The sequence below is a fragment of the Punica granatum genome, chromosome 3 (assembly GCF_007655135.1).
Source record: "Punica granatum isolate Tunisia-2019 chromosome 3, ASM765513v2, whole genome shotgun sequence".
Classification (NCBI taxonomy): domain Eukaryota; kingdom Viridiplantae; phylum Streptophyta; class Magnoliopsida; order Myrtales; family Lythraceae; genus Punica; species Punica granatum.
In genome coordinates this window covers 34,741,865-34,756,359 of record NC_045129.1, presented here as the reverse complement: position 1 = coordinate 34,756,359, position 14,495 = coordinate 34,741,865, and the positions used below count along the sequence as shown (strand labels likewise).

Sequence of the window (14,495 nt, the reverse complement as noted above, 5' to 3'; positions counted from 1 at the left end):
TGCTCTGTGTCTCATCTCTCACACTGTGCATTCCAACGTTCAAAAGTTATCGTGATTGTCGAACTCGAATTCAAGATCTTAGCATCCAACAAATCAGGAAAATTTTGGAGGGCGTTACGCACAGACCGATGAATGCCTGTGCTTCCATACACATTATGGAGCTGGCACAACTAAATTGACGGGCACGCAATCTTGTATCTCGAGTTGTAATCTCCCCGCATGGAGCCTCATTATGTTGAAGCAACGTACTGATTGACGAAACCAAGTTTGCATAGGAAAAGCACCATATCATTGCAAGAATGCGCTGAAACTTAGCGGGGCCTCTTTCGATGATAATTGAGTGGGGCCTTCAATTGAGGCCAAATTAGGTATCACGTAATGGGCTCGGCCCAGCCCATTAGAAATAAGTTCTAAAGTTTCGAGCTCATGAAAGATACAGATTTTGACATTTTGTATTTTTATATGGTATCAGAGCTCGCACACTATTCCTTGGAGGAGCGAACAAAAGATTGGGTGGCAGACTTACGTCAGAAGAGACATGTACCATAATACAACACAAGCAGTGGTTCTTCCTTTACGTGCTTATATTTACATAGTGACATCAAAAGTTGGTAAATAAAGCGAAACACAAAGAGCCAGAGAGAGTGCGTTTCGGAAATAGGAAAAAACGTAATTTGCTTCCCGGCGTGAGATTCAGTGACTTGCAAGTTTCCAACAACTAGGATAGATAGGAGGAGAAGGGAAACTCACAACAGGATCCTTTACAAGGAAGAAGATGACCAAAAATCTCACACACACACACACACACACACACGCACCTCATATGACAAAAACTTTTTGTTTTCTTGCCATTTGGGATCCAACCTTTACGAGGAAGCTTCTTTAGAAGAAAGCTGTGTGTTGTTCGGTGTGGAAAGCAATTTAACCCAATTGGTGGTTGGAGCTAATTGCTGACAACTTCCCCCACGCATAAATGGGTACTATTCCATGTACAATCATACGTACAAACAAGAAACAAAAGCTGAAGAATCCCATGATGTCAAGCACACCACTGGTCGTAAGGGTGGAAAAAAGTGCTAGTTGATGTGTGGAAGTTTCATCAACATCAGTCACTTCCACTTATTCGTAGCTTTCTTATGTATTATGGGTCAGATTTCGAGTCACCTCTACCTCAACCTTTTTAACGCAGTGGATCAGTTGCGCCCTGAAGTCACGTATTCCGTTTAATGCAGTTTTGGACGGTTTGAGCCAGAGATATGTTTTTCCCTTTGATTTCGGTAGAGTTATCGGAGATGGTCGTGTTTTTCCCATGAGGGTTCAGCGTAAGAGAATCCAGGCATTGCCCTTGGACCGCGGCGGCGACGCAGCATGGTTCTCGAGTACGACGGGACACAAAGAGTCAAGATTCCTATGATAACATACACCATTACTTGAGAAATCTTAAGATTCATTGAAATCGAATCGATTGATTTCACCTGTTTCCTTCTAAAAAGGAACTAGCTAATAAATTTCTTCCTCTCAAGATACACATCTACAATTCACTATCTTACAATAAAATTGCACCAACACATTTCGTGCACTTCGTAAGTTAACCAACAATGATTTTTATAGACCTTTTGGGAAAAAAGAAGAAGAAGAAAAACAGAAATTGTCCTCGGGCTGTATCTCCACCCATCGAGATAAATCCTTAATTATGTATAATTTTGGTAATTAAGCTTAATTACCATAGCAGAATGCGAAGGTGTTTCGACAGGGTGAAACCTACCGAGCAGTAAATACATAAACCATATTATACCTAATAAGATTAATTTTTATATTAGACAGTAGTGGTACCTCAAATTTTCACATGGTATCAGAGCGCGCAGATGTGATACACTGCACGCGTTTGCCTCAAGTACACGCATGAGGAGGAATATTAGAGTAATAAATACATGAATCATGTTGTGTATAACAATATTATCTTTTTAAATTAGACGGTAGCAAATATTGATGGCCTAGCAGCTAGTCCGTGTTTATCAAGCGCCATTTCCCGATTATGCAAAGGATCTTTCGGCTTTTACTTTACATATGAGAGCTTTTTGTTTTTTTTTTTGATAAGTACATATGAGAGTTTTCGAACGAAGTCCAAGTCTTTAATCAACATTGTGTCCCGAATAATGCTAAGCATGCACTAAAATCAAAAGATTTATCGCAAGATTGACTGGCACAAGGATCAAAAGTTCAAGCTCGAGTTAGATCTCATGTAAAATGAAAGGACCAAACCCGAATTTTATAATTTATATCTCATCGTCAGCGTGATTTTTCCTGGATTATTATGTGGTCAATATCCGATTGCCCGATCTAGCTGGTGCCGTTTTTAACATTCTTCAATTATTTGATCTTTTAATGACATATGACCCCCGATTGACTACAAGCAAGATGAAGAAAGAAATTCAATATGGAGGCTGATCAGATTATAAATTTTCTAATTTTCAATTGGAAGGGTTGACAAAAATTCACTTCAGATTCAAGAAACGGAACACGGAAGTTACTGGGCATCATATGATCAGATATTGGGGGTCAACTTTGAAATCGATTGAGACTTTTGAATTTCCATAATCCCTCGTGCTTTTATCTATAGAAAGTCCTCTCATCTCATTAGATCTTTTCTGGTTTTTGCTTGTTGATGCTTCCAATGATTAAAGTAAAAATAAAACTAAAAATGTCAGCAAGAAATAATGCATTGCATATATATATATATATAACACTAGTGATTCTACACGTGCGCTGCACATGAAAGATTTCTCGATTAAGTGGTAAGACGTAATACTTACAAAATGCTAGAAAATATATTAAAAAATTAAATCAAATTTGAAAAATATATAATTATATAATATCATTAATAATCTTATTGGTTGATTTAAAGATACCAAATCAATAAATATAAATTACTTACTATCATTAATGTAAATTGATCAATTTTATTTGAATAAAACATAATTGATATTATAAATAATTAATTCAATTTTCTTGCAAGAATTAAGTAGATTTACCCTTAAAGGAATTGAGGTTAATATAAGAAGTGAAGGTATAATCTTTTAATATTGCACATTACCAAACTATTATATATTGTTGGACTTTTGAAGGAGTTAATTGAAACAAAATGAACGAAAAAGCAAAGTAACAAAACAAGATCGTCTAATTGATTATAATTCTAATTCTTTATAAAAAAAAATTATCTCGAAAGTAATGAATAGCTATTGTTAATCTTCTTTTGAGTGTAAATCATATATAATTTTAGTTCTTCTCAATTTTTATTTGGGATAAATACAAAAAAAACATTTGAAGCATTTTCTCTTTCTAACCAAAATGGTTAATTTTGTATAAACATGACATGACATTTGTAAATATTTACATAAGGCATATTCAATATTTTTAATATTTTTAAATTTCAAAAGTTAAACCTAAAATCTGCAAAAAAAAATAGAATAATTATATATACACACATAAAGAGCAAACTAACGGGATCGAAGAACGAAATAGAAGGCAGATCTAGCCATTGTTGGTTCATCGGAGAGCACCACTGCCCCTTGCGAGGGCATTGGTGCGTGTTAGTTGTTGGCCATAGGCCCCACCCCCTCAATATCCTACTTACTGTAAAAATATGAACAGGAGTACGAAAAATATTGACAAGCAAATAGTATCTCGAAATATAGAGGAAAATCTATGATATTCTTAAAAAAAAATTATGAAGAATAACAGATAAACGATTATTCAAGAACCATACATAAATATTCTTTATTAAAGACCTATAAAGAATCTATAATTTATAAGAAATTACATATTTTTTGAAATATAAGAATACAAGCATTGAGATTTTCGAGTAATAAAGACGAGAATCTTTTAATACATCTTAATAAACTATCTAGGAGAAAAGTTTAGAGGGAGAATGGAGTTGAAATGACTTTTCATATGTCTATTTGAAAATTGAAAGGTAAATATATAAAAACAAATGCAACTCTTTGAATAGTCACATTCCAATGGCGATCACATCCTTTCACCAAAAAAAATCATATTTCACCAAATATGAAATAGTAGTTGATGAATGAATTTATCAATACTTACTTAACTATTAAATTAATCTTTTTATTAAATTATAACTTTCTCTTTTTCTTAATTGTCGAATCTTTACATTTTATTATTTTACTAAAGAAGATATAATTTTTTAATATAAATAAATAAAACATTAAGTGTTGTATGACTTACATTTAGCCCTAGGAGATGCAAGGGCTTCTTGAAATGTTGTTTGAGAAGTTGCTTTTCTTATATTGTTTGAATGAATGGACATTTACTAGAAGGTACGATGATTTCAAGAATTAATTTGGTTTTGTTAATGTAAAGCGGCAATTTTGTAATATCATTATATAAGGAAGGGAAAATGGGAAGAAAAGATGGAGAAACACCTCATACTTTCTTCTTCTTCTTTTTTGCCACTGATAGCGTGAAATGGTACAGGAGTTAAGGATTGTGTGAAGTCACAGGGCTACGAACATATGATATAGCGAAGTTAATTATATATTGATATGAAAAAATAGAACAAACATACATGCAATAAGGGTTACTTGGTTGAAATGGATGCAGGCGGAAAAAAATGTCTAAAATCAGTGATAAATAAAAAAAAAATCAAATATAAGCATTATGAAAGTATGTAACAAAAAAATAACAAATTCAAAAGGGTGTAACGAAAAATCACAAGGGTAAATGATATTTTTTAAATAATGAAAATTAGAGAAACACCTCATACTTTTATATAGGGAAAATAGTCCCATATAGCACAATTTTTACCTTATTTTTCACTTCTTAGCACGTTTTTAAAAGTTGTCACGATCTAGCACGAATCACCATTTTATTCCCGGATCTAGCACACCGTTAAACTCCGTCTAAAAACCGTTAGACGGGGGAATAAAATGGTGATTCGTGCTAGATCGTGACAACTTTTAAAAAAGTTATAGGAAGTGAAAATAAGGTAAAAATTGTTTTACATGTGGTTATTTTTCCTTAAAAAAAATATTTACCACTCTTTTCAGTGTTCTGATTTTGATAGTTTTTGTGAATTGTATAATTTTCAAAACGAGGTGAAACTTTTACCCCATGTTCATGATGTTATTATAAAGCTCAACACCAATTTTTAGATTTTTCTAGGCAGGTGAATTTTCAGATAAAATATATTTACCCATCTTTTCAATGTTCCAATTTTGATGGTTTTTGTGAATCGTCTGGCCTCAAAACGAGATAAAACTTTTACCCCATGTTTCTGATCTTATTATAAAGCTCCACACAAATTTTCAAATTTTTCTGGGTGGTGAATCTTCAGATAAAAAATATTTACCTCTTTTTTCGGTGTTGTGATTTAGATAGATTTTATAAATCGTCCGATCTCAAAACGAGGTGAAACGTTTACCCCATGTTCCTAATATTATTATAAAGCTCTGTACAAAATTTCAATTTTTGTAGGTGAATTTTCAAATAAAAAATAATTACCATTCTTTTCGGTACTCTGATTTTGATAGTTTTTGTGAACCGTCCGATCTGAAAACAAGATGAAACTTTTTCCCCATGTTCCTAACATTATTATAAAACTCCTCATAGATTTTTATATTTTTTTGGGCAGTAAATTTTCAAATAAAATATATTTACCTATCTTTTCGGTGTTCCGATTTTGATAGTTTTTGTGGGTCGCCCAATCTCAAAACGAGATGAAACTTTTACTCCATGTTCCTGATATTATTACAAAGCTCCACACATATTTTCAGATTTTTCTGGGCGGTGAATATTCAGATAAAAAATATTTACCCCTTTTATTGGTATTCTGATTTTGATAGTTTTTGTGAACCGTTTGATCTCAAAAAATAGCTTAAACTTTTAATCCATGTTTCTGATATTATTATAAAGCTCTACACTAATTTTCATATTTTTCTGGGCGGTAAATATTCAAATAAAAAAAATGAGAAAATAGCCTTATATAGCACAGTTTTTACCTTATTTTCACTTCCTAGTGCGTTTTTAAAAGTTGTCACGATCTAGCATGAATCAGCATTTTATTCCCGGATCTAGCACACCGTTAAACTCCGTCTAACTGCGTTTAATGGTGTTTAACATTTTTTAGACGGAGTTTAACGGTGTGCTAGATTCGAGAATAAAATGGTGATTCGTGCTAGATCGTGACAACTTTTTAAAACGTGCTAAAAAGTGAAAATAAGATAAAAATTGTGCTATATGAGATTATTTTTCCTAAATATGGAGAAACACCTCATACTCTTTTTTTTTTTTGCCACTGATAGCGTGAAATGGTACAGGAGTTAAGGACTGTGTGAAGTCACAAGGCTACGAACATATGATATAGCGGAGTTAATTATATATTGATATGAAAAAATAGAACAAACGTACATGCGATAAGGGTTACTTGGTTGAAATGGATGCAGGCGGAAAAATGTCTAAAATCAGTGATAAATAGAAAAAATTCAAATATAAGCATTATGAAAGTATGTAACAAAAAAATAACAAATTCAAAAGGGTGCAACAAAAAATCACAAGGGTAAATGATATTTTTTAAATAATGAAAATTAGAGAAACACCGGGTACTTTTATATATATAGTATATATATATATGTATATAACTTTTACCAAATAATACACCTATATTTTTTGTTATTATTTGCATGTGCATGTGTTGCACATAAAGACGCTATAGTATCACATATTTCTAATATATCAATTAATAAATTAATAATTTCAACTACTTTTAGTGTCTCTTTAACCAAAAATTATGAAATACTATGAATAATGAAATCGATTCCTGGATTTGCTGCTCAGTCAAATATAAAATATGTCTGCAAATGCATCCAAACTATAATATATATGTGTGTGTGTGTGTAATATCAGGTGAAATTAGCAATATGTATCTCTAGTTAGGTGGCTGCTTAAGCCGATGAAGGAACTCAAGCTTGAGATATTTCATTGTGAAGTAAATTCGAAGGGATTTGAAGATTTCGTTTCAATTTCAATCTGGCTGGCGGCGTGTAAGAAACCCATTAAAGCTTATAAGGGTTTATTTATTTTTGTTTCTCTTGAATAAACTTAAGTTCAAGCCCAGGGTTTTCTTTTGCTTCCAAGTATTAGCCTTTCACCTTTCTCATAATTAATTAATAGAAGTTGCTCATGTAATTAGTGCTATTATGCTCTAGCTAGGTCACGCCACAAAACTTCAACCAAGAAAAACGAAGTCACGGGATATTATGTACGTAAACTGCGCGATTGGAAAATCTAGTAAGAAGAGCTGAAGCTGAACCTTGCTTAAATGGTAATGGAAAAATAAATATAGAACATAATTATGACGAGAACAATGGGTTTCGAATAGATGATGACTGTAACTTCATGTTGATATGTGCATATTGATATGCTAGTCCGGGAAGCATGGTTTAATGCGAAGCACATGTAATGTGACAAAAGATGGGCATGTTGCTATGTGCATGTCCCTAATTAAAACAGTGCCAATGGAATCGAAATGCTTCAAAGGTGGGCAACCCCCAAAAGGATAAGCCAATTTGGAAAAACACCCAAAGTTCCCATTTAAGGGGCGCCAATTGGGCAATGGCAATTGCAAAATTAATCAAAGGAAATAATAAATAATAAATGAGCAGAGTGAGAAAAAAATGTGAAGCGGAAAGACAATTTACACTGAACAACATATTTTACTTGAAAACACAATAATTGTAGACTTTGACGTTTCTTTCTCTCTCTCTATCTCTCCCTATCCCTCTTTTTCCTCCTTATAAAACTCCCATTCTTCTTATCTTTCAATTCATCACCCACACGCAACTCAATCTCCTATTAGTTTTTGACTATCCCCAACCATATGATGATATGTATGTGTTTGTATACGTATATATGAAAGAGAATTTAAACCACAAGGGATGGAAAATCGTAGCCGCAATTTAGAACTAGAACGGGAGGTTCATAAGCCATTCATGATAATAAAAAAAATTACAAATAAATGAATACCTACTGTTGAGAGTCTAATTTAAAATCTGCCAGATATTTTTGTTTCAGATCGAAAACGAATGAGGTTCACTGAATCTCCTTTCTTACCAAAGCCGTAATATAAGCTCATCTTTCCCCTTCTTGCTCACAGCATTATATGCAAGTGGGCTTGAGACCATTTATTTGCTTGTGGGGCTCTCTTTTAATTTAAATTTTTTTTTTAGATTATCAAAAAAGTCTGTGGGTTCTCTTTATTTCCACTGATGAGAGTTCAACTATATACTCCACCGACGAAAATCAAATTTAAAACTTGTTAATTGGTATATTACAGCGTAAATTATTATGTTACGCCGTATTTTTATTATTTTAATTTATTTTAGTTTTTCCTTATTTCTATTTTCCCTTTGACAATTTACACGTTGTCATGCTTTTCATGTAGATTCTCCTTTCCCTTACGGAATCATCAGGGTTTCTTCAAGTCATCATGTTTCACGGTGAGAGGTCAAGGTCAAAAGTATAAGGTTGTCAATCAAATATGTATTTAGAAGCTACAAAAGATTTGTCAAAAACTAAATTACGTTTTACACTCTTCCAGGTTTCATTAAAATAAAAAAGTTACTTATATTCATATATTTCTCGAGATTTTACGCCATATATCCCAAAATTTTACCATTTTATCAAACATATCTCATATTTTAGAAATTATTCAAAAAGATCTATGGTTTATATTTTGTTTCAATTCTATCACGCCATCAATTTGTCCGTCAATAAAACTTATGTGGGCTCTAAATGTATCCAATGAATTTAATTTTTCTCTCAAATCTATTTTATGATTTTAATTTTTTTTCTCAAATCTATTTCGAGCAAAGGGCCATGGTGACAAGAATGGGCCCACTTACGTTCTACGTTAGCAACACCGTTAAATATTGCCAGAGAAATGAACACCAGGATAGATATATAAACCATAGACCTTTATGGATAATTTTTAAATTATAAAATAGATTTGAGAAACTGATAATGCCATGGGATATCGTAATAACCCCTATTTCTTAAACCAGCTAGTTTACTTGTACTTTTTGTTTCAAGTATGCTAACACATCATTGTTTTCAAAAAGACATCGAAACCCTTGTAATTTTATAAAATGACACAAATACCCCTGCTTGTTCGTCATAGGTTGGTTCGAGCGTGGGCATAGTAAAAAACCTAGTCTCAACAGTTTGAGTCAGTCATTCCATTGGCAATGCAGTGGCGGCTTCTTGTAAGTTATAATTAGAAGAGATTGTGAGTGAATACGAATATGTCAAGTTATTGGACGATCCTATTTGAGTTAGTCATTCCATTGGCAATGCAGTGGCGGCTTCTTGTAAGTTATAATTAGAAGAGATTGTGAGTGAATACGAATATGTCAAGTTATTGGACGATCCTATTTCGTCATGTGGCGTGAGAAAGCACCAATCAAAATGCACGAAACTAGAGATTTGGTGCTAATCACTCGGATAATTACCATAATTATTTTTCATTAAAGAATTTTCATTAGTTTTTCCTTACCAAGTCATTTGATGTAGGATCATCTAAAATTTTATTGTCAAACATGCAAGATACCGTGTCTAATTTGCGAAACTTCAAGGAAACTCGAGCGCTCGACTGATTGATTTGCCTCAAGATCACGACATAATTTTTTTTTCTCAAAAAAGAATATGATAGGATGTCTAAAATATGTACATTTCAATTTTTCGTATAATAAATTTATTTGCTGATATAAACTCTCAGGTAACTATCACTTCGTAAGAACATTAATCAAGAAATGGAGAGGGGCAGAACCGTCCCATCGATGGGGGGAAAGATTCTTGAAGCAGCGGAGACGACTTCTCTTGAATTTTCACATCTAATCTCAAAATCTAATCCACAAACAGTGAGACAAAAAGAGATTTAGGAAATCTTGAAAATAAGGATGGCACTTGAGGTTGGCATTTTGTCAGGTACCATTGAATCCGACTCCCGGTGCCCGTCGTTTTGGAGGCAATGTAGGTCCCTATTCTTTATGCTAATAGCCCACAACCATTAATTAAAAAAAATCAATTTTCCCAATTGAAGAAAAGGGCATAAATTAATTTAAACCGCTCATTAATTAGATGGTGCTTTTTTTTTGGTAAATCCTTAGTGTACATGTGTTCGTTAATTTTGATCTTATCGATACTCATCTGATAATGACTCTAAAATATGCGATGAAAGTTAATAATTACCATAGAGGAAATTTGGACTTTTTTTTTTGTTGGGAGAAAATGTCATAGACGAAATGTCAATGTCAAGAATCCCAACTTATAAGGGCATCTCTTTCTCATATTATACCATCCTCTGGCCGAAATGTTCTACTTGTTAAACACGCACCCCTCCTCAGGTATCCCATGCGTGCATTGCATCAGATCCTCAAGGAATGTCTTTCTTTTCTTTTATATTTTTCTTTTTTTCCCTCCCTCATATTATATATTCAATTAATTAATTTTGCTTTTTTTTTATATCTGTACACCGTAATTAAATCTAAATTAAAATGGTACAATAAGTATATATAAAAAATAATCAAAACTGTCGTTAACAATTACGCATTCCAAACACATTATTTGGCAAGGAACGTCGGCTTCAGCGAACTAGGATCTGTACTGTATTAGGAGGCGCTATGCGGTTCTTCCTTCGTACAAAAATAGCTACGGAGTGCTTCCTTGCCTGCTGAAGATGGTCTCGAGTTCGAGGAACCTCGTATATGTTTTTCCATGTTAATTCTTTTATATCCTCTGAATATATTTTTATGATGAAGTTTCGCCAATAATTAATATGGCTGGCAATAATAAGCAACTTTATATGGGTGGGTGGGTACTACGTTAACGTACGACTCCGTCAAGTGACGCGCAGTCATTTATCCACTTTGCGTGGGCAACTGCGCCGTTACCGTCAGTTGGGGGGCAGTTTCGTACTTCTGCCGTCATTAATCTGCGTGAATGTGAGCTCCAGCTGTGTTGCATGACAAGGGCTGACTTCATCCTTACGAGGCAACCTTTGCCGTGGATGTTAGTGAACTGGGCTCTTACTTGAATGACCAAAATGCCCATCTAATCCAGTTGCGGAAGGTCCATATTGCCCTCCAGGTGAAGAAACCTATCTCATATTCCATATTTATTGTAGACAACATTTGCTGTTGTCGACAACGACTCCATGCACCGGGACAACCGTACGGGCTGTTGGCGACAAGTTGTAAGAGAACCAAATCTAATCTACGATGATATACGATAAGTCTATTAATGAAATTGCTGTATATTTGGATATCGAATCGATCTTGTCGGCATGCTATAATAAGCTCTCAATCCTTGCTATTTATACGATTTTTCATACGCTTCTTATTCGCATTTTCGGTAACGCCTTCAGTGGTCCTATAATCAGCGTGTCTCTTGTTCTCGCAACTAGCTAGAACAAGTTGAATCTGTTAAATGGATATCGTACGTTTTTTTTCAGCATGAATCGTCGCGACGTTCAAACAGCAGGAGGAATAATTCAAATATCCCGGATGCAGTACACTATTTTCTCGGAAAGAATCTTCTGGAAGAGGAAGCCCAAGAGGACGTTAATCGATTCCATGAATCCCCTTGCAGGAAACGAAAATTATGAGTGCGAAGGAGCGATAACTCCGTTGCGAGATGACGCATCCGAGCGGGCACAACTAAGCTCTATGTTTTTTTTTTTCCCCCCTAATCCGGTTTCGTTTCGTTTTTATATTGAAAACTTTGGTTCGTTTATTTTGTAAGTAAGATTTTAAAATTTTATTTTAATTTAATTATACTCACAACAAAATAAAATAATTCATATAAAATTAAAGGGTGAGCTCCGTGCATAAAATATTTATACCACTCCATTATAATATAACTCCATAATTAATAAGTTCTCTACACCAATCCTTCAAAATCTGATTTTAAAATATTACTGACAAATCAAACGCAACGTTAACCATTTCGTGCATGTCCAAGAAAACTCACACAAGAAAATAAATAAATAAAATGAAAACAATCATAAAGGTAATTTATTGAGAAAGAAAATCAAACTGCCCTTAATATGCTCATCTGTTCGGGTTTGAAAAATATGGCGTCAAATGAATAGGGGAAAGGGATTGAGTCTACTTCACGCAAATTGCCCCAACGGGTCTCCTCTTCCTCTTCTTCTTCCCTCTTCCCTTCTCCTGCCCTTTTGCTATAAATAAAAATCAATCCCACACTTCTCCTCCACACACGCGCACACACACACCAAACTCTTCCTCCTCCTCTTCCCAACATCAATCCCTTCGCATTGTCCATATCACCGGGGAGGACTCGTCGTCGCGGCGATAAGCTTCGTTGCGGTAATACGGTCACCGGGGATGGATAACAATAATAAGGTTGGCTTTGTAAGGAACGGCGTGCTGAGGTTGCCACCGGGGTTCAGGTTCCACCCGACCGATGAGGAGCTCGTGGTCCAGTACCTTAGGCGGAAGGCGCTGTCGTGCCCCTTGCCCGCCTCGATCATCCCCGAGGTCGATGTCTGCAAATCCGACCCCTGGGACTTGCCAGGTTAGTATACGTGGACATCATCACTAATTTATTCCCCTGATCCTAGGATTTCACTAAGTTTAATGATCATTATTGAAACAATTACAAGTCGACCGACCGATAAACTGAAATATGGACCGACTTCGGGTTCCGGTGTTTTTGTGTGTTTTTTCAGGGGACGGAGAGCAGGAGAGGTACTTCTTCAGCACGAGGGAGGCTAAGTACCCGAATGGAAACAGGTCCAACCGGGCAACTGTGTCTGGCTACTGGAAGGCCACTGGGATTGATAGGCAAATTGTGACCTCCAAGGGCAACCAATTAGTCGGCATGAAGAAGACTCTTGTGTTTTACCGCGGGAAGCCTCCGAACGGCTCCAAGACCGACTGGATCATGCACGAGTACCGCCTCGTGGTCTCCGATGGCACCTCGCCCCGAAATGCCCACCTGAAGATGAACCTTAACCAGGTAGCTATTTGAGCTCCCTTAAGGAACCTTGTGTTTAAGTTTTTAGTTTTCCGGCCGGAAAGCTCGGAATTCACGGGTTTGTGTCTCGGTTTCCTGCAGAGCCCTGAGGCGCCAATTGAGAATTGGGTCCTCTGCCGGATTTTCCTGAAGAGGAGGAGCAGTACTAATTTGAAGAATGAAGACGTGAAGACAGAGGTTCACGAGGACGAAGAAGTTCGTAAGGCCCGAAAGAATGGCAAGCCCGTGTACTACGAGTTCTTCACTAGAAAGGACAGGACTAGGACCGACCTAAATCTCGTGCCGTGCTCATCCTCCTCTGGCTCGAGCGGGCTCACGAACATCTCCTCCAACCATAAGAACAAAGGCCTAGAAGATCATGAAGAGAGCAGTAGTTGCAATAGCTTTAACTTCCAGTGTTTTGTAACTAAACCTTAGCAGCAATATGGTCCCCGTTTCTTCATTCGTCGTGCCTTAGTTTCGCAAAGAGAGGTCTTGGAAGATAATTTAGTAATGGATAAATCGGCATTAACTTATGTTTTCTGACAAAGAAGTATCATAACGTACATATGTTAGCTGATTGGTATTTTGTGTGTATAAATCCCCCCGACTCTCAATGTCTTTTCTCCGAGCAAACGAAAAAATCCATTTCAGGTTCTGGATAGTTATGTCTTGGCATCGTTTAGCTTAAGCATGGAAGAGATGCTCCTTTTGGTAAAGGACGCCATTTTGGAGGGAACAAGAGGGGTAAAGTTGAAAAAGTTGCCTACGTAGAAGGGGAGATTTAAAGGAAAGGAAAGTAGAGGGGGTGAAAGAGAGACGGGTGAACTTTGTTAAAAGATGATGAAACTTTATAAGGAGCACAAGAATAAGAGCAAAGATCTTATCACCAACACGAGACTTCTCGTTTCTTCACCTACACACTAATCTAAAAGAGGGTTCTCTTTTCTTTCACATTTGCATGAAAATTGAAAGGGGAGGCCGCGAAAATCGAAGAATCCGATTCTCGTGGAGCATTCTCACAGTTGTTTTAGTTACACGTGATATTATCTCAACTTTGCATTCTCGAACCAACCCTTACAATCAACATATGACAGTTAGGATGCATTTGATAGTACTGTTGTCTGTTCGAACGAGCCAAGTTCGTAACTATCGAAATTCTATTGAAAAATGAGCTGGCTCACAAAAGATAAGATAAACTTCATAGAGATTTCTAGATTATCAAAATAAATAGAACCGCATATGTCATGGTGATTGGTTGCTCTTGAAATGAGGCGACAGCTGCACATCATGGTGGAAATAATGAAAAGGGCATGATTTGCAAATCACTTGTTCCATTGAAAAATGTTCTTCCACAGCAAATATTCCCAATGAGATGTATGTATGGGATAGGAAAGGGATCCTTCCACTATCTCCCAACCACTCTCCCACTTTGGCAATAACTG

The 14,495-nt window shown here is 35.6% G+C and overlaps 1 protein-coding gene across 1 annotated transcript; it reads left to right on the top strand.

The window, feature by feature from the left end:
- Positions 1-12,151: 12,151 nt before the first annotated feature.
- On the top strand, positions 12,152-13,667 carry LOC116201806 (NAC domain-containing protein 83-like). Its single transcript, XM_031533220.1, has 3 exons — positions 12,152-12,609; positions 12,764-13,053; positions 13,153-13,667. Exons 1-3 carry the CDS (start codon positions 12,420-12,422, stop codon positions 13,486-13,488), a joined length of 816 nt encoding a protein of 271 aa, XP_031389080.1. The 5' UTR covers positions 12,152-12,419; the 3' UTR covers positions 13,489-13,667.
- Positions 13,668-14,495: the final 828 nt, after the last annotated feature.

Bases quoted from the DNA above. Each gene is read 5' to 3' on its own strand.
- LOC116201806 (XM_031533220.1), top strand. From the start codon at position 12,420: ATGGATAACAATAATAAGGTTGGCTTTGTAAGGAACGGCGTGCTGAGG. The intron at 12,610-12,763 runs GTTAGTATACGT...GTGTTTTTTCAG, and splicing joins CGACCCCTGGGACTTGCCAG to GGGACGGAGAGCAGGAGAGG. The intron at 13,054-13,152 runs GTAGCTATTTGA...GGTTTCCTGCAG, and splicing joins TGAAGATGAACCTTAACCAG to AGCCCTGAGGCGCCAATTGA.